Genomic DNA, 19,855 nt, shown 5'->3' with positions numbered 1-19,855 from the left:
CGAGCATAGTACAGAAAATAAATACAAATAAATGTAGATGCAAGTCAAGTCACTAGCACTTTACTATCTTAACACACACTTAGATCAGCAAGGTACCATTCAACAAGAAAATGAGATCAATTTAAGAAAAGAAACTAAGGAGTGAAGTCTATGGCACAATTTGTGCAGAGCAGCAATAAAGTGGGCTTACAGGCAACAGTGCATGCACAAGGACTTCAGGTGATGTGTGTGGGCCTTACCCTATCTAGGATTGATGGTGGATTCTGGACATAGAGCAAACCCTCTTTACCATTCCTACTTCAACCACTGCAAAGCAAATTGTTTTAACCAAAAGCTTAGAGGTACAAGGGACGTGCCTGGGTAAGACAGTGAAGTGACAGTCCCCATAGACTGAAAGTGAAAAAGCACACAGCAGGGACAAACTGAAAGAATGTATCTATAGATATGTACATACCACAGTGCTGTAATTTTTGTACGTAGAAGTAATGTAAATAAGTGTATGGTTTTTATAAGATACGTATTATATAAATCTATAAAGGCATATTTTTAGTAAAAACAATGCTCCACAGCTTCTTTTGTAAATAGTTCTCTTCAGAATAAAATGGATCATTTCTACAGTACTGTCTCTGGGCTTTGATCCCTGATTATTCTGCGACCCTAGAGAGCCACCTCACCCTGACTGCATACTCGGTACCTCTCACAATCTCAAGCAATTCAGCCACGTGCACACTTCCAGGTGAATAGGGCAGAGAAGCAGTGGTAACCCATCTATTTGGAGTATTCACACCTTCAGCTGCCTGGGAACCTAAGGGAAGGTCAACACTTAAAACGGTGCATTGGCGCAGTTGCAGTGCTTAAGACGCTCCTAGCCTGACGGGAGAGCTTCTCCCATCAGCACAGTTAATCCACCTCCCCGAGGAGCGGTAGCAATGTCAACGGGAGAAGCTCTCTCGTCAATGTAACACTGTCTACACGGGGAGAAACTAAATACCAAGGGCAACAAGTACAGCCATGGCCATGAGTCACTACAGGGGGCGGGGGGAGAGGGAAATGGACAGTAACTGGAGGCAGACCCACAATGTAAAAAATTGCAGTGGGGGTGGGGAGGGAAATCAGCCTCTTATTTTATTAATTAATATTTGTCCTCTCCTGCCTCTAACAAAGAGCTCCAAACTCTGCTGGAGTCTCCAGCTCTACCCTGTGTAATTGCAAATGAAGTCTTCAAAGCTTTACCTTGGGACAGGAATGAAGGAATAAAGCGCAAATCACCAATTTTCAACCCATAAAGAAAGATTTAATACACAGCTCCACTAAACAGAGTGAAAGATCCCAGGGCAGCAAGATGACTGAAGGCAGCCATTGCCCCTTGCCAAACACCCCTCCCCCCCGAAAAGTGGCACATATAACGAGGATGGAGGCAAGTCGGGGGAGAACCCAGCTCCAGATGCTGGACAGCAGAGGAAACAGACCTTCAAAAGGAAGATTTGGCAGCTTGTAACCTTTATTTTTAGTTTTTTAAAATTATTTAAAAAGCATAATTAGAAACTGTCAATACAGAAATAATCCTAGCAAACCAGTTAGACATCCCATCGCTTAACATTAGGAAACTTCACATCAGCACCACTAGAGACGCAGTCCCCATCCCCCACCCTCTTTCAGTTTAATACTTTTAGTGGCAGCAGCAGGTAGACGGCTGCTCCTCTACGGCCAGTAGAGGCAGCACTAAAAAAAAAACATCCCACTTCAAGCCAGGAAATTGGACAGCTGGATTGGCAAAGCTCACACCTGCAGCCACAAATACCTGGACTCAATGAGAACTCACCTTTCCACATCAAAACACTCCAGATCAGGTGCACCATTTCCTCACCTTATTGCATCAGTTCCAACAAATTCAGTTTTCCCCTTTACTTTTGCCTATACCCTTTACCCCTACGTAGGTCTACAAACTCTTCAGCACACGAGCCCCATCAATGTAATTCAAGTTGAGCCCACAGAGCGGGAACTGTGGCACAAGCCAGCTCCATTTCAATGGGAAAGGATAGAGAAGGTTGACAGAGCTCCTTCCTGGTACATATGCTACATTCCACATTGGAAGCACATCTGGTGGCTGCCTGGTGTAATTTCTGCTGCCACCTGCAGAAGCAACCAATGCACGTCTTGGCATTCATGCAGTGCTCACTCTAGCAGTATCACCCCACTATCCCCAGTCATTTTTACTCTTGGGTTACCATTGAAACATGGACAGATATGTGCAGAAGAGAGATGGGGGATGGGAAAAGGCAGCTGCTATACACTCCCAACACTTGCACTGGTTAAAAACCTGTCACACATTCATGGTTTGCATGAAAAAAAAAAATCTTTCAAGTCAGACTGATCTGTGATGTGATTGTACGATCAGGGCTTTTACCACAAACCATAAGACTCTAAAAAGGCCGGCAAAATAAATAAGTGATTTCAATTTAGCCTTTCCTGGGTGTGATTGGGAGGATTCCAAGCTCACGGATGTCAGTGGGACATGCCCTACCAAACCTAAGGCCAGTGATTCCGGAGGACCATGTGCTGACACCCAAGTGCTGTGTCATCTTCAGGGTCAAGTATGAAGCCAGAAGCCAAAACCCCCACCCCTTTCCAGTCAGTATTTCACGAGAATTTCTTTTTTACTTAGCGAATCAGTTGATGAACACGTTACTCAGCAGCCCAAAGACATCCTGCTCCTGCTACGACAGTCTCAGTCCCTGAGCATATCTATTCAGGGACTAATGAACTGAGCCCTTATTTTCCCACAAAAGCCAATGAAGGCCAGGGGAATGCTGTTTGTTCAGCATAGTGAGACCAGAGTACGTTACCAAAGAGAACCCCTCCCCACAACCATCACCACATAATACAAGCAATCGCTTTCCATTAGAGAGAGCAGTCCTCCTCTCGGACAGGAGAGTCCTGGGAATGATCCTGCAGCAACTGTCGGATCCAGACACCAACCAAAAGAGCTGGATTCACTTCCACATGTTCCATCTCTCGAAAGCAATGCTCTGCCACCAGCATTCACATTTGAATTCAGATCTACTTGTGGACAGGGCAACATGAAGAGTTTTTTTTGGCAGATTCACACGGTTTTGTTGCTCTCAAGAAGTGTCTGGACCCTCGCCTGGAACAACCAGCAGACCCAGAAGCAGAAGTCACAGGAGTTTAGTTTCATTTTGTTTGTTTTTTTAAGTTTAAATCCAAATAAATCCCATTTTTTGCAGGTTTGTTTTTAAATATCTCGATACAAACTAAAGAGCACAGGTACAGCTGGGCTGCACCACAAAGCAAATGTAAAACCCAAGGCCCTGGCCACAAACCTGGAGTATGGCAAAGTGAAACCCAGCACCAGCTGCTAGCCCAGGGCTGGTAAAGTGAAACCCCAGGCTCCAGCAGCAACCCTGGAACCTAGAAAAATGAAGCTGAAGCCCCAGTAACAGTCTGGAACTCAGAGTGAAGCCAAAGGCCCCAGGGGCACCAGTTGCCAGCCTGGAGCCCAAACAAAATGAAGCCCAAGGCCCCAGCAGCAATCGCTGCCAGCCTGGAGCCTGCTCGAGTTAAGAACTTTGTATTCTATCTTTAAAAAGATAACTGCAGTTCATGATTGGTTGACATTAAGAAGGCATAAGCCAAAGTGACAAGAGGGAGGTGCGGATGGTTAAAGCAATATACATTATGTACAAACTCTTGGGTTAATCAGTCCACTTGGTAGGCAACGTCCTTTCTTGTCTACAAGGCGCACTGGAATGAGCAGGGGAGGAGAGAAGGGGCAAGAGTCCATCCGATACTTTCTTGGCACTAACATGGTAAGGTGCCAGCGCCTCTTGATAGAAAACATGGAGAAAATCTTTAAATAACGGCACAAAACTGAGAAAGTCCTCCCCAAGCCTGCCCCAGTGAAGTAGCCCAAGTCTAGGAGGGGCTGATCTGTCAGAGCAGAGTCTCTGCAATAGGGAAATGGCATTAGCAGCACCGCTTCTTCCTTTTACTGTTCTTAGTTAGCTTCACCACGTCGTTCTGTTGTTGCTGTTGCTGCTTTGCTAAGTTTTCTTTCTTTGCTCGCAGAACCAGCTCTGTAATGCAATTAAACATCTGCAAGAGAAACACAATCAAGTTCAGCCCATCTGGGAGTGCAGGCTGGCTGCTGAGGGGGTACCCTCCAGAGAAGTAGATGAAACGTCAAAAGCAGCCCATGATGCCACTAAGACCAGCAAGTCAGATTTCAGCAAATTCTCTCCCAACCCCTCCAAAGGCCAGTGAATTGGGGTCCAGCATCCTCCAGCCCCACATTTCCCTCCCCCACTAAACCCAGTGAGTCAGGGTCTAGCGCAGCAAGTCAGGCTTTGGCATAACCCTCACTTGCCCGCAGCACCACCAAGGCCAATGACTCAGGGTCTAGCATTCCCTGCCACTGAGGCTGGCACTTCCAGTGGAAAAAGAGCTGTTGGGAAAAGATCTAAAGGCTGAAGCATTTTTATTAATTTCACCTCCAGCTTTAACCTTTATTGCACTGAAGAAAAGTCATCTTATCTGCAGTACCTCTCCACCTGACCCTGTCTCTCTCCTTCCCACTGCAACTGCTCAGCTGCAGTCTGCATATACGGAGGCAGAATCAATGCTAATGGCAATGAAAACCCCTCCTACTTTTGTTGGTATGTGGCCTCCTAACAGTAGAAGTTGCGTCTCCCTTTAACAGATGCAATATTTTGCCATTCCTAGCCTATTACTTCTGAAAAGTAGCCATATTCTTATTCCCTTCAGGGCAGTGGTCCCCAACGCGGTGCCCGTGGGTGCCATGGCGCCCGCCGGGGCATTTATGTGCACCCGCCTAGTGCCCAGCAGGGGAGAGAAGCCGCGGCCCCGCACCTGCTGGGGACAGAGAACTCCAGGGCTGTCTGGGGCGGCAAAAAGCCGGGAGCCGGCCCCGGCCAGAGCCCTGCCGCTGGAGAGCCAGAGCATCGTCCCCTGAAGCCGAGCCCAGGCTGTGGCGGCGAGAGGGGCTCCTGGAGTGCGTGAGGAGCCGGGGAGGGAGAGAAGTGGGGCCTGGGATGCAGGGAGGGAGGATGGGTCCTGCTGCCGCCACCGCTACCACCACTGCTCTGCTCTGAGTCTCCCCAGGGTGGTGCGGCATTTCCCCGCCTGAGTGGGCTGCGCAGGGGGCGCGGATCCCGGCTCGCACGCTGATGGGGCAAGTGGCTGGGCAGCTCGAGCTGCCAGGGAGCTGCCCTCGGACCCAGCCCACCGCGTACCTCCCCTGCCTCAGCCCCGCACTGCTTGCCCTGGGCCCCCACAGCGCATGGGTGGGGAGAGGCAAAGCCCGGCTCCGAGCGGGGCAGCAGGGGATACTGCCCCACCGGGGGACCCCCGCGGCTCTAGCACCTGGGGGTTAGTGTCTATCTTCTCGGCTCTGCCTGCACGGGGCTGGGGAAGCAGCTGTCAGCGCCTGCCCCTCTCAGCCCTTGCACCCCCCCATCCAGTTCGCAGGTTTTTCATTTGTACCTCCCCCCCATCGCTCCTTCGCTGCACCCCTTCCCCTTGTACTCTCCCTTCACCTGCATCTCTCCCCTTGTACCCTCCCCCAGCCCTCTCCTCCCGCACCTCCCCTCTTCCCCTGCACCTCTCCTGATACCCCTCTCCTCCTCCACGAGGACATCACGCCCCACTTCTCTGCCAGTGTAGAGCCCCCAAGCACCCTACACCCACTCCTCTGCCTGAACCCTCTTTACTAGATCCCCATCCCTTTCCGGATACAAGGTTTGAGGGTTAGTCCCTATGCCTTCCACGTGCATTTGGGTGCTGGGGGGGCGGGGAGGAGGGGGAAGAGCCCAGGGCTGAGGTGGGGGGCAGCCAAAAATTTTTTTGCTTAGGGCGGCAAAAAACCTAGAGCCAGCCCTGCCCCGGCAGAGGCGGGGCCCACCTAGTGCCCAGCAGGGGAGAGAACCTGAGGCCCCGCGCCTGCTGGGAACAGAGTACTCCGGGGCTGCAGGCACTGGTGTTCTCTTTCCTTGCGGCTTCTCTCCGGATTCATATATTATGTAATATTAAATATGATGTTTTTCGTATTATTTAATGTACAAATACAAAATAAACCTTGAAAAATTGTTGGCGCCCGCCACACTCTTCTGAAAACATGAATGTGCCACTGGCCACAAAAAGGTTGGGGACCACTGCTTCAGGGTATTACCTCTTCCACATTAATGTTTTCTTTGGCGCTGGTCTCAAACAGTTGGATCCCCATCTGCCCGGCAAATTTATAGGCATCTTCCGTCTCCACCACTTTCCGCTCTGGGTCATCATTCTTATTTCCCACTAAAAAGGAAAAAAGGTCAGTGCTCCACGTCCTACGCTGGCCAGGCTGCCCTAGCAAAGGCTTCCCAGAACAAGCAGCCGCGGAGTAGGAGCTTACCCAGTATCCGGCAGACATCATCACAGTTTTGGTTAATTTCATGTAACCACCGCTTTACATTCACAAAGGATTCTGCACTGGTGACATCATAGACAACAATGACTCCATGTGTCCCTCTGTAATACCTATGGGGTGGGAAAAGGACACAGATGCTAGTTCAAACTTCAGGCTGCTTGGCCTTATCCTAACACCTTCCTTTGGAATGGGCCTCTAGATCATTTAGATATAAATCTCCAAACCTGAACAAACATGTCCCCATCCCCCTCGCCCCACTGGGAGTCATTTAATGTGCAACTGTCAGCTCATGCTCTGCCCCTAAACATGCACAGTTCTCTGCTCAGTTGGCCCATATGAACAAGTTTCAGAGCCTCTATATTGATAAACCTCCTACAGGTCCTGCCGGGCTGCCTGGGACCCAAACAAGGATAAGCATGAGCTTCCAGCTGTGGGAGCAGACAGTGGCAAGCCATCCTCCACTGCCCATTTCATGTGAATCTTGGTTCCTGCACAAATTAAAGACCGATCAATGGTTGCAGTCAGGAAAGGAATTTTGCAAGCTCCTCTCCATCATTAGGTGCCTCCAGTTCCTCTCTGGCAACGGCACCCACTATTCCAGCCATACGCCTTCCAGCAAAGATCGTTAAATCATGCCAAACTGTGCAGTAGTTTTGAGATGTGAAAAATGCTCATTAGGGTCTAACATGTGAACAAGTCTAATTTGTGATCAGCTCTCCAGATATAAACTAGTCAGAGATCTGTCTGCTTTGCTATTTAGCCCCCGGTTACTCCTTTTGCATTAAAGTCTCATTCTACTCTGAAAAGCAACTGTGTACTGATGGCACCTTCCTACTCAACAGATCTGCTCCATATGTGCATTCAGAGTCATATCTGCTACCTTTAGTGATTAAAAATAAGTGAAATGCAGTCAAAGCTCGTTAGTCCTGCAGAACCAACACAGCTAAGAAAAAGAGATGGATTCAGTTTCTTTTTGTGCATCAGAATTGTTCACTATGTTCCAATTTGTTCCACCTGTGCAAACTCTGGAAAAAAAATAGAGCAGTGCAGGTATCAATGAAGACCTTTTATGGCCTGCAAAATCTTTAGTACAATGATGTGCATGAAGGAAAGAACCTTTATGTTCAGTTTAATATTCAGATCCCAGTTGAGTTTGCAGGGCTGGCAGTTCAGAAAGAAACCTTTCACTTTTGAATTGAGCAAACTTGCTCTGTAAATCATTGAGACAATTAACACTGATCCCTCCCAACGGTTTGGCATTTTTGTTTTTTAAATGGTTTTCTTTGTTGAATCACTCCAAGAATTATTTTACGAGATGCACTTTTCACGTTTACCTGTCTTTCCCCTCCTCCTCCTTTTCTTATGTCTGACTAGGATTAGCTTTTACGAATGCAAATGCAGAAGTTCACAGCAGCCAAACTGAGGCAGTTCCCTTAGAAATAGGTTTCAAGATTTCCAGAGACCAATCTCTTGTTATCAGCATTTCCACAAGGGCTCTTCCTCCCTCTGCTCATCAGAGATGACAGCTGCGACCAACACTTTGAATCTAGTTCTCCCTTTGCTGAATCAATCCTTCCCCAGACAGAACTCACCCCAATCCATCTGTGCACTGTGACACTGAGCAAGACCAACTGGGCTACACTTCAGACTAGTTCCGATTTATATTTTCGTCTCTGCCACTGACTCACTGTAACAGCTTGAGCAAGTCACTTAACATTGCTACCTCAGTCTCCTCATCTGTAAGACTAGAATTAATGATGCTTTTCACCCACTGAAGTGCAAAGTGCTGCTATCTCTAGAAGGCTTTTCAGCTATGCTTTTCCCCACTAATTGCTCTGTCTTAGCCTCTGTTTCACATCACCAGGTAGTGGTGGAGGCAGCAACTAGATGTTGAGCAACTTTTTAGCATAGGATCATCACAATTCAGAAGTATGGAAGGTCACCATGCGAACCTGTCTGCCTATCTATGTGTTCCCATCTCTACTCTTACGTTCTCCAGAAAGAAACCCAGGCATATCATAATTTTCTTGCATTGCTTTTTCAGAAACATATGCCATACGTTCAAGTCCCTTGGCATGAAATAGCTTAGACCAAGAATATTTAATCCCAGACTGGTTTTTCTAGATTATGCTGTACTTTTAAACCCTTTAACCAGTTCTCTCAACCAATCCTTTCATGATTTTGAAACTTGTTAGGCCAATTCATCTTTTCCTCAACCAGAAAAAAATATGAAATTCCCTTTATAATTTAGATTCTTTAGACTACATAACATCTTTATCCTCAGGGCCTGCAGTCCACATCAAAAATATTCTTCCACGTGAAACGTGACTTGTAGACAAGCTCTGCTCCAGATTGGGGCCTAATTTACATAGGCCCAGCAGCTCCCGTTTTGTGCTCTCTCATCCTGCTCACAAACCTAGTACTGTATCTGGTTTGGTTTTGCTGGGGCTGAGCAATGGACAGATCTAAATCCTCTTCTTGATTCTGAACTGGAAGACTCTTTCATGTAACAGATGTTCTTTGGTTGACCCATTTCTCCCCCCGCAATGTTACATTTGTCTATGCTAAACTGCAATTTTCTTCATTGTCTGAGATCTCACTCAACATTGGACTAACCTGACAGTTTAATCTATCACTACCTTTACTTCCGGATACTAATTCCCTCCCCCCTCCCCTTTTCTTTTTCTTTTTTTTATAAAGCTTGTCGCCCCGCTTTACACTATCCATGAATCTCATCCAAGGCCTTGTGTCTTAAGTGGCACATCAGACATAACTCATGCCGCCCAAGTGCAACACATACTGTGACTATATGATCTCATTTTGATATTGATTTACACTGTGGTCATACTTGCAATTTTCCATGTGCTGCACTAAACACACATAACTGCTTTATAGAAATTGCCTGGGGGAAGTTGTTGGCTTTGGCAGATGGGTAGGGGACAGACGGGGCTTTTGGCACCCGGGAAGGAGTGGGAGTCAGTTTTGTGTTTTTGACAATTAAGAGGCAGTCGAGGCTTTTGATACCAAGGAGCAGATGCATCTCCTTCCCCCCCCCCCCCTATTTTGGGTAGGATAGAGGCCATTTTAAACTGAAGGAAGGAGGAATGAAATCCTCATTCCCCATCCTTGCAAATATTGACAACTAGCTACCCCCTGCAACTCAATATCTGCCACAACATCCAACAATGGAGAAGCATAGTAACTTGGTGTTTTTCCTAAAAAGAGCAGTCATCAAATAGCTGTTGATGTTTAAAGCATCACTGGTTTTCCAATTTAATGTCCTATTGAGATGAATGGGGCTACTCACACCTCCAAATTATTATTTCAAAATGTCCGCAGACAAAGATTATTGGGTTATCTTTCAACCACAAAACTAGAGACTTTAAATGTACAAAAGCTTAAATTCTGGAGTTGCATCATAAGAAATTCAAATAAAAGAATGAGAATCCTGCAGTTTATACAGCTGCACAAATGCATTATAAACATTACCCTGATCTTTTCTACAAAACTTTGTAAAATCTTAAGCTGTAAGTACATTATTATTGAATCATTACACAACAGAGTAATAAATCTTCACAAAACTCCAGGGCTGGTTGTTTAAACAATGATATCCTTAAATCAACCCGCTACACCTTCCCACTACATCTCTTCCAAGGCTACGCCTATAAAAAGAGGAAACATTTTAGAATTAGCATGTGGGACTTTCTGCTACAGGATACTATTGAGTCAGAAAGCTTAATACATTTTTTAGAAAGGGATTAGACATTTATCAATAGCACCTGCAGTTACAGTAGTCTGTTTTATATTACGAGCAGAAGCAGATCTCATGCTTCAGGATATAAGCGGATCACCACCCGAGATCAGGAAAAAAAAAATCTCCCTCTCTCTAATTGCTGGTTTTGTACCATACACTTAGATACAGCCTGGAGCTTAACACCTTCCTCTAGCATCCAAAACTTGCCACTGTCAAAGATAGGACACCCAACTAGGTGGGCTGTTGATCTAGTCCAATATGGCATCTCTAAAGCGGATATTGTAAGTTCACTGGTTTATAGTTTACATGTTTGCCTTTTCCAGTCCTCTGGAATCTCACCGGACTGTAGTGAATTCAACATTTGTTAAAGTTCGCCATTTCCTTGCTTATTTCTTGTCAGATGCACGAATGCGTATCATCTGCAATCAGAATTTTGTTGACTAAGTACATCTAACCTTTTAATAACCATATCTGGTGTTCAGTACACCATAACTCTACTTCTGTTGTCCCTGGAAAATTGATCCCTGACTTGGACATTTCTCCACCCTGTTCTTCTACAAATGCATGGTAGCTAATCACTCTATAATTACCTCACCCTTGAGTTAAGGCCACACTGTCCTTAAGGAGACTGGATATAAACTACCATCCCCGTTAAAAACTGTTCTATGTTCACAAAGGTACTTGAGCAGACCAAGCATGGAAAGATGCAGCGCATGCAACTCTCACATCTTATTCGTGACCTGCAATATCCCCAGAGGGTTTGTGATGTGCACATATGGGATTATTTGATCAAAACTAAAATTCTGTTTGGATTTAGGAGAAAGTCAACCCAGCTCTCTAAAGTTAAGGGGCTAGTGCACTAGTCACTGCTCCACCTAGACACCAATAACCCCAAGACCCCTGATTATTTCATATGTACACAGTCTTGCTGCCTTTGACATTTTGCTATTTACTGCAGGATTTGTTCAGTCTATTTTACTTTTCCTGACTTTATAAAAAATAATTCTCCTGCTCAGCTTCCTTTACGTTCCTCAACAGCTTCTGTGTCTTATTCAGCTTCTGTAACTTAAGTATGTTGGGCTTTTACACAGAGATGACTTTACTGCAGCTTATGTCTTCCCATTTTCTACTACAGACTTGCACTCAGTTCAGTCATGTTGCAATTCTAAGTCTTCCCAGCAGCACTTCAAACCCATTACGATTACGACAGACTTCAAGCTGGTTTACCATACTTGACTTGACATCTACCTGTAGACTATCTTTATCTGCAAAAAAGATTTACTGGTCTATAGCAATAGCCAAGGATCACCTTTTCCCTTTCAATCCAAACAATCACTGCTACAGCAACCTAAAGTTTCAACCATTCCGTTGACAATGTATTGGCACCCTACCCACGCTTTGTTTGGCCAAGCCCTTCTGTACACTCTATAACCTGGTAATTTGATCTGCTACTCAATGTCTTGGTCTAAGCAAATCAGTTACTCGCTTGACAATAAAATTCTGAATCCACCATCTTGTAGTTTATTATCTACATATGGAATATGGTCCACGCCAGAGGAGGCTGCCTCACGCCTACTGGCCATCTAAAGAAGAAGTAGCAGCGTACTCCAGAAGCCACAGCCAGCCCACCTAGCTGGAGGAAAAAGTTTCTCTACTACAATACAGGACGTTGGAGCAGCTTTTTCACTTCTTCCCTAAGTATTTGCCATCAATGTCCCAGAGGGGCTGAAAGCAAAAATGCCCATTCAGTTGCGTGTAAAGCTGAACATATTTATTGCTTCTCTGCAGAAGGTTCTGTGGCAGGCTAGTAACTGCCCTGAAAACTCCACAATATGGGAAAACATGGGGGTCTGTTACTCCCCCGCACATTACCATTTGTCTTCAGCTCTCTCAGAGAAGTTGTAACAGCAGCAGCATTACATGCATCAGGAAGTCCAAAAACCTTCATGTAGAAAGGATCCTCTATGAGTCTCAAAAGTTCTTGTTTTTAAATGATTGAGAGTGGAAGGAGAAGCAGAAGGTTTACACATTACATTAGACAGTCACTTCTGCAGCTATTCCTGTCCTCAAAAGTAAGTCTCATTTCCTGGAATTCCCCTTTAATTGCTGGGCATTGTGGTTTTCGGATCTAGCTCGCATCAGCCCCCACAGCTTGTGAACCAAGGCTCATTAACTCAGAGCTGCAGTGTGGCTGTGAATTCTGAAAACAGGAAGGTGCCTTGCTGACTCAGCACAAATTCAGCCACAACAAGTGGCCCATATGCACAGCTGATAAGAACTTCAGCAGTGTCTTACTGCCTCCCCCCTCACCACTTCCTTTCTGAAGCTTGCCACAGCATTGAAACAAGAAGTGATGTCAGGCACAGGAACACTAAGTCTGCAATGCTTTTATGAAACAAGTCTCCAGCAGTATCAGTGAAGAAATGCAAAGGAAAAGGATGGAGCACTATTCACCGATTTCTAAACATCTAAACCTCTCCCAAAGGCAGCCAACCCCATTCGGCTTTTTAATTTGGGGTAGTTACCTGATGTTATATGAAAAATGATCTGCCTAAGTTAATTGACAGAAGCCAAAGGAGAAGTCAGTTATGAATGACTAACCAAATGAAGGAGGCGGGGCGATATGATTGCCCTCTATAAATACATCAGAAGGATAAATACCAGGAAGGGAGAGGAGTTATTTAAGTTAAGTGCCAATATTGACGCAAGAACAAATGGCTATAAACTGGACATCAACAAGTTTAGGCTTGAAATGAGACAAAGGTTTCTAACCATCCAGGAGTGAAGTTCTGAACAGCCTTCCAAGGGAAGCAGTGGAGGCAAAAAAATCTAATTGGCTTCAAGACTGAGCTTGGTAAGTTTTGTGGAGGGGACAGTATGATTCTACTACCTACAATGGCATGCAGCTCATCTGTAACTGCTAATAGCAAATATCCTCAACTACCAGAGATGGGACACTAGATGGGGAGGGCTCTGCGTTACTACAGAGAATTCTTTCCCCAGTGTCTGGCTGGTGGGTCTCACCCATATGCTCAGGGTCCAACTGATCACTATATTTGGGGTCAAGAAGGAATTTTCCCTCAGGTTAGATTGGCAGAGACCCTGGGGGGTTTTCACCATCCTCTGCAGAATGGGTCACTTGCAGGTTTAAACTAGAGTAAATGGTGGCTTCTCAGTAACTGGAAGTCTTTAAATCATGATTTGAGGACTTCAGTAACTCGGCCAGTGATTATGGGTCTATTACAGAAATGGGTGGGCAAGGTTCTGTGGCCTGCAACGTGCAGGAGGACAGGACTAGATGATCACAATCTAGGCCTTTCTGGCCTTAAAGTGTATGAGAAAACAGGCACTTGGGTCCTCCCAGTACAAATGTATTTTATACAGAAAGGAAACAAAGGATCCATTTCCAAATGTCTTCCTTCCTCTTCCCCCAACACCCTCTGAGCAGCCCCAAATCCACTGTAACCAGTTAAAGCAAAAACATTTCATTCTCCTGAGCTTTCAGTGCTGCAGCTGCAGCTCAGGGTGTGGTTTCTTCAGGAACAGGAAAAGCACTGCAGTTGTTCAAAGGACAATGAGCTTGAACTGACCTCAGACCAAGAAGAAGGTTAACCTTCTGTTGGTGTCCCTTTCAACAGAACACTATGTACTTTAATCTAACCATCAGAATGTCCCTTCACCATTAGCAATTCCAAAAAGAATCCATATATTTGACATTGAATTCTTAAACCTCAAACGAATCATTAAAACTACAAAACTGATAGAGGATTAATACGTTGGACTTCTGTAGCACATTTTGCAGAAGGTTGAGAGGCTACATTTACTGATGTATAAAAAAATAGAGAAACATTCCCAGTTTTACAGTTGGGAAACTAGAGGTAGAGGAATTAAGAGACTTGCCCAAGATCATACAGAAAATCTGTTGCATAGCCAAGAATCCAGGAGTCCTGCTTCCCAGTCCTGGGCCTTAACCATAAATCCTTTATCCCTAATTGTCATGGGAAAGCTTGGAAAAGAATCCCCACAAACACAGATAGACCACATATTTGAGAAACTCCCGTGCTATAATAGCTAAGCTACATTCCAAGAAGCCCATAATATCTAAGCTTGGAGCCACATTCAAAGGAGCCCAACTATACTCACGTTGATGTGATAGTCCGGAAACGCTCTTGTCCAGCTGTGTCCCATATCTGTAGCTTCACCTTCTCTCCATTAATCTCAACTGTCCGGATTTTAAAATCCACTCCAATTGTGGTAATGTAGCTGCCTACAGAGAGGAAGTGTGTATGCAAGTGAGAACACCAAACCTTGTTCCCTTTAGACTTATCGACATTCACTAGGACATGTGTCTAGGCTGCAGCTGGCGGTAGCCGCAGGAGGACTCTGTCACTTTGCCCAATCTATTTGGACTCCTTTTAGACAGGTATCTCAAGCCCCATTTTTATCTGAATAATAATTATTCATGAGTCCAGGCTATTTTCCACCACTGATGCCAAAAATCAAATCCAGTGGCAAAAAAATCTATTTCAAGAAAGCTATTCCAACACTATACCAATGGTTGAGAATAAGCACCAAATTCATCAAAAGAGGGGTAACAAATACACAAATATTTTATTTTTGAGAGTTTGCAGGGCAAAATTTATCTTAACTGCTAGTGGAATCTCTCTTCCCTTTGGCTACAATCTATTCTATTAATCTCCTCCTGGTAACTCTGAATCATGTTACAAAGAATTAAATTATCATGATTTAACTATAGTCCTCCATCAATCCTAATCCCACAGGATGAATGGGAGGTTTTACAATGGGCAGAAGTTTGCATGGTGCAACAGACATTTAACAAATTGAACTCTTCCACAGGATTTATGCTGATCTAGACACAATGGGATTTTCACAATCAAAATGGAAGGATTTTGTGTGGGCATGCCAAGAGAAATGGAGCTGGGAAGAGAACAGATTTCTAATATGGCTAGCAGCGCCAGGTTAAGTGAACTCCCAGGATGAGAGTTCTGTAGCAATGGGGCAGTGCTAGGAAAGCCCTCGGCCAATTCACCACTGGAGAAAAAGGAACACTCACCTGAGAAAGTGTTATCTGCGAAGCGTAACAGCAAACTGCTTTTGCCAACACCTGAGAGAGAAAAAAATGCTGAGTTCTGTTGGAATAGAAGTAACAGATGGTGGTATTTTGTCTTTCATTCACTGTATTTTCTGAATCCCATTTAATTCCTTCTTCTGGAAGATAATCTAGTTCTATCAGTTCCTGACCAAAGCCTCAGAGGAGAAAACTGGCATGAACAGAACTGCAGGTCAGATCTCAAGGGATCCACTGCAATCCCCCCCCCCCCCAACTTTCAGTTCTTGGACCAATAATGACCCAGCAGGCATCCCCAGCAGATATTCTAAAAACATCCCATCTCTATGAGCTTTTGTGCCATGCCTGAACACCACTGCCTATCTCCCATTCAATCATGTACACTTGAACCCACGGTGAAATTTGGGCTACTTGGGCCTTGAGATCAGGGTTTGGTGCTGCCAAGCTGGGGTTAGAATGGGCATTATTTAATGGAAGACAGCAAGCACTGACTAATACAGCCAAGGTAAACTAGTGCAATTGCTCAAGAAGGTTGGGAACCATTGCTCTATATTGTCATCTAATAGGAAGCAGCAAGTATTCCATACTGCAGGATCACGCTGAAATTGCACCCTTTGCATGAGATGTTTCATGTAACAATTTTGAATGCTTTGAACAGTACTTCATTCAGGTTTTCCTTAAACAATCTGCAGTCACATTCCAGCATTTCCAGTTTCATGGGAACATCTTGCACACACCTGCTTCCAATAAAATCCATCACAAATAACTGACTCCTTCACAACAAACCCACTGGGTTTTGGCATGAGGAAACCCCAGGTAGTCATTTTTGTTGCTTCTTAGAAGAGACCCTTAGCTCCAGTTTGCTCACCTGATCACAGTAACTGACCAATGTTATTTCCTCATTTAAAACTAGGGTCTGTCAGGTCAGCGCTTACTCGTGTTAAGTTGCCTGCTCATTGAGAAACTGGTTAACACAGTCACTATTAACAAATCTGCAAGGATTTCTGTATGATGACTGCACAGAGTTCCTATAGTTCTTCACAGTCTTTTCAGATTCCCCCAACCTCCCATAACACTAAACAGAGTATCTATCTTCCCTGCCATCCCAAAAATCCATGTCTCATAGGCCTAAAGCATAAGCCTAGCCAGCATTTGCCTAAACATCAAGAGCAGAAAAGGTAGCCTCTCACAGAAGATGAGTGTTATACAGAAGGCAATATTGACAACCAGGTTACAGTAGCCAAATGCTGAACACCCCAAGCTCCGAGAAGGTGGTTGATAACAGTTGCCCAAACTTCAGAGAGGGCTGCACTAGCAACATGCCAAGAGCCCAAAGGCTTCATATAATTTATATAACCAACGCTGTTGCAACCACTGCCAACTTTCAAAAAGATGCAGCTTGCTAAGTCTACAGATCCCAGCGAGCAGCTTGTCATCTCGATCCAAGTGGCCTCAACACCACATGTTGGGTCTTATAGTCTTGTTAGACTGCATCTCTATGTTTAAGACAAAACCAGCTGCAAACAACACTGTAGAACTCCATGGCGAGCAAATGACTTGCATGTTGTCAGGAGGATCTACTTCAGTGGTGGACAATGTCTTGACCACGGGCAATCACCAAAAGGCTTGTAAAGAGAAGCCAAGCCTCCAGAATTCAGGAAGTTCTAGCTGTTCCAGATGACAGATCTCACTGAATGAACACTGTCTATAAAGCACACTGCTCATATACAGAGAAACCACACTCCCCATGGCCCCCACCTCCTATGCAAGTACATTTTAAGTTTGGGGGGCGGGGGGAAGGGAGAAGAGACAGAGAGTCAGTAGAACTTCTTCCACTCATGTAAAAGTAAGAATTCAAAAGCACTGCCTTGTCTTCTAATTGTGAAATCTAGTAGTGCATAAATTTCCCTATCACAGCTTTCAAAACAAGCCCAGCTCTAGCTGAATGAAAGAACAGACATAGGCATGCAAGTGATAGACTAACTATCTGTATATTTCATTTTTAAAATTTTTGGCACAACTTGGACAGCTAAGACTACAATCATCTTTTCAAAATGACCTGTTTTAAACACGAAAAATCTACTGTCACAATTCCATATTGGGAAAAGCAGATGAAATGTAACAATCCATCCAACAACATTGCATTTCCTAACACTGGGCTTTTCTGTAAGGATCAATAAACAATGCAAATGAAATGTTTCTGGAAATTGGGACAAAGCCTTCCTCTTGGGATTAAAGAGAAAACATTAACTATCAATACTTGTAGCTCTACAGTGGATTTAACTGTTAGAACCCCAAGCTGCAGGCATCCAGTCCTCTCACAATCAGATCACGCACTGGACACTGTTCAGTGATTAGAGGCTTTGCCCAAGTTAAGAAATGCCAGCAAAGGGATTTAACTGATCAAAAGAAAAATCTTCCTCTCTAATAGAGGGCTCTCTCTAAATTACCAATCTTGCCTAAATTGTTTTGAAACCTACTGGCAGGCAAGGAAGACAGTATTTAAACTCTACTCTAGTAAAGCGATCAGTAAGCTACCACATGTGCCCTTCTCTCCTTGGGTTTTAGAATAATTTCCCTTTTAAAAAAAAAATTGACCTTATTTAAAATAGGGACTCCGAAAACACAAGCCCCATCTTTCTTGCAACAACGAGGGGGACACAGTGTAGTACACATTCAACCACTTTTGATAGGGAGCTGCAAGCCTATTGAGATGACAGTTCCTAGGATCATGCAGCGTTCCATTTATATTCAAATAGTCATCCCACATTGCATACTGGGACCTGCTGTCTTTACAGGTCACACCTCTGTTAAAAGAGGAGGTGGATAACATATACTCCATTTTATTTAAATTAAGTTGCAGGATCTTGAAGGGTTGCGACTATGGAACTTGACTAGGTGAAGTTTGGGGACCCCTATATAAAAGTAGACATACCCCACCTGCATTTCTGGTGCACTTCAAAATAGATCAACTGACATGACAGATGGTAAATTCAATTATTTGCCTTTCAAAAGTGTTTCAAGCTCTGCAAAGCCTTTTAAATTCAAAGATCAGACATTTTCCCTATCTTCAACCAACAGGTTAAGTATTTCGGGCATCCATGATTAGTAGATGGAACATATACATCCAACACATACTCCTCCTCCATTTTAAAGATCTAAACAAGACCCAAAGTTATTTCTAAGTTGATGAACACATACACAAAGCTTCAACAGGGCATATCTTGACCAATATTAAAGAACATTTTTATTTTAAATGTTAAAAACACAGGAATTGACACATTGGAAACAACAGTCCTTAGGGCATTCTGAGCCCAGACCAAACCCTCTAGACTGTACTTAACTGTATGTTGTTATGAGGGAATTCCTTCCTGATCCCAGCTAGATAACAGCATATGCCCCGAAAACATGAGGTTTGATTGCCCTTGTAAAGTCTATCCTAGCGGGTGTAAATGCTGATGTTATCCTTACTTATCCAGGTGTTTAATCCTTTTTTGAAGCTTGTTCCATTATTTGCCTCAACACTCTGGGACTGCAAGTTCCACAGGTTAAACAGATACTCTAAAAGCAAAGGAGACAACCGACCCTTTCCTTCCAGCGGCAGCAGGCCGCTTCGTGGGCCAGTGGGGAGATGCGATGAGCCCCACCGAGTGAGGGCGAGCCTGCAGGAGTCCACCCAGAGGGTGTGTTTTAACGCTCGCTGGCGGACACGCAGCCCCGCACAGCTCAGGCAGGATCAGGAGGCGGCCGGGCAGCCGCTCCGGCTATAGGAGTTTCTGCATCAAGCCTGTGCTGAATGAGCGTCGCCCTCCCAGGCGCTCTCTGACCCCGCGTTCGGCCTGGTCGGCCAGGTACAAGCCAGACCGGCCCCCCCACGCCAGCCGCCCACTCCCCGCCCCCCGGCCGTGCCCTCGCCCGGCAGCAGCGCCCCTGCACCGACCAGCCCCCCGGCCCGGCGCTACCCGCCGAACCCCCCCCGCGAGGCCCCACAGGCCTCTCGCCCAGTCAGACGCCGGCAGGGGCGCGGGGGCTCCTGCCCCGGGGAGAGGCCTAGCCCCGCCGCCCCGAGGCCCGGCCTCGCTCCCCTCCTCACCGCTGTCGCCGATGATGAGCAGCTTGAAGAGGTGATCGTAGTCTCTAGCCATGGCCGGTGGGGAGCGGAAGCTCCGGGCGGCGGGAGAGGTGGGGTCTCCTCAGGCGGCGGCAGCGGCTCCGGGCCGGATCCACTTCCCGAACAAACAGCCGGAACTGACAGCGGCGGCAGCAACACCCCGAGGGCTCCCACTGCGCACGCGCACCGCCTCGGCCGCGCTCTGCAGCTGGAGACCGCCAGCCGCTCGACTATCGCACTGCACATGCGCAATACCTCCCCGTCCTCTCGGCCCCCGGGCCCAACGCTCACTTCCTCCCTCTACCTGGGCGCTTACGCCCGTGTCACTCCGAGGCTAGCGAGGGGCTATGGGGCGCATGCGCTTTCTGACGCCCAACGCCGCTGTGTTCCTGCGCATGTGTAGTGAGGGGCGCAAGTCCCCTCAGTAGTTTTGGCGCCCATTTCACAGTCAGGGGACAG

General features: G+C 45.8%; 1 protein-coding gene across 1 annotated transcript; it reads right to left on the bottom strand.

Annotated features, from left to right (window-relative positions):
- Positions 1-1,483: 1,483 nt before the first annotated feature.
- RAB35 (RAB35, member RAS oncogene family) lies at positions 1,484-19,585 on the bottom strand. The gene is made up of 6 exons (XM_034791176.1): positions 19,379-19,585; positions 15,271-15,321; positions 14,340-14,463; positions 6,428-6,552; positions 6,206-6,330; positions 1,484-4,113 (listed from the first exon to the last, which is right to left on the bottom strand). The coding sequence occupies exons 1-6, from the start codon at positions 19,428-19,430 to the stop codon at positions 3,985-3,987; spliced, it is 606 nt and encodes a 201-aa protein (XP_034647067.1). The 5' UTR covers positions 19,431-19,585; the 3' UTR covers positions 1,484-3,984.
- Between the last annotated feature and the right edge of the window lie 270 nt (positions 19,586-19,855).

Source organism: Trachemys scripta, chromosome 15 (assembly GCF_013100865.1).
Source record: "Trachemys scripta elegans isolate TJP31775 chromosome 15, CAS_Tse_1.0, whole genome shotgun sequence".
NCBI classification, from domain to species: domain Eukaryota; kingdom Metazoa; phylum Chordata; order Testudines; family Emydidae; genus Trachemys; species Trachemys scripta.
This window is presented reverse-complemented; position numbering and strand designations above follow the sequence as displayed.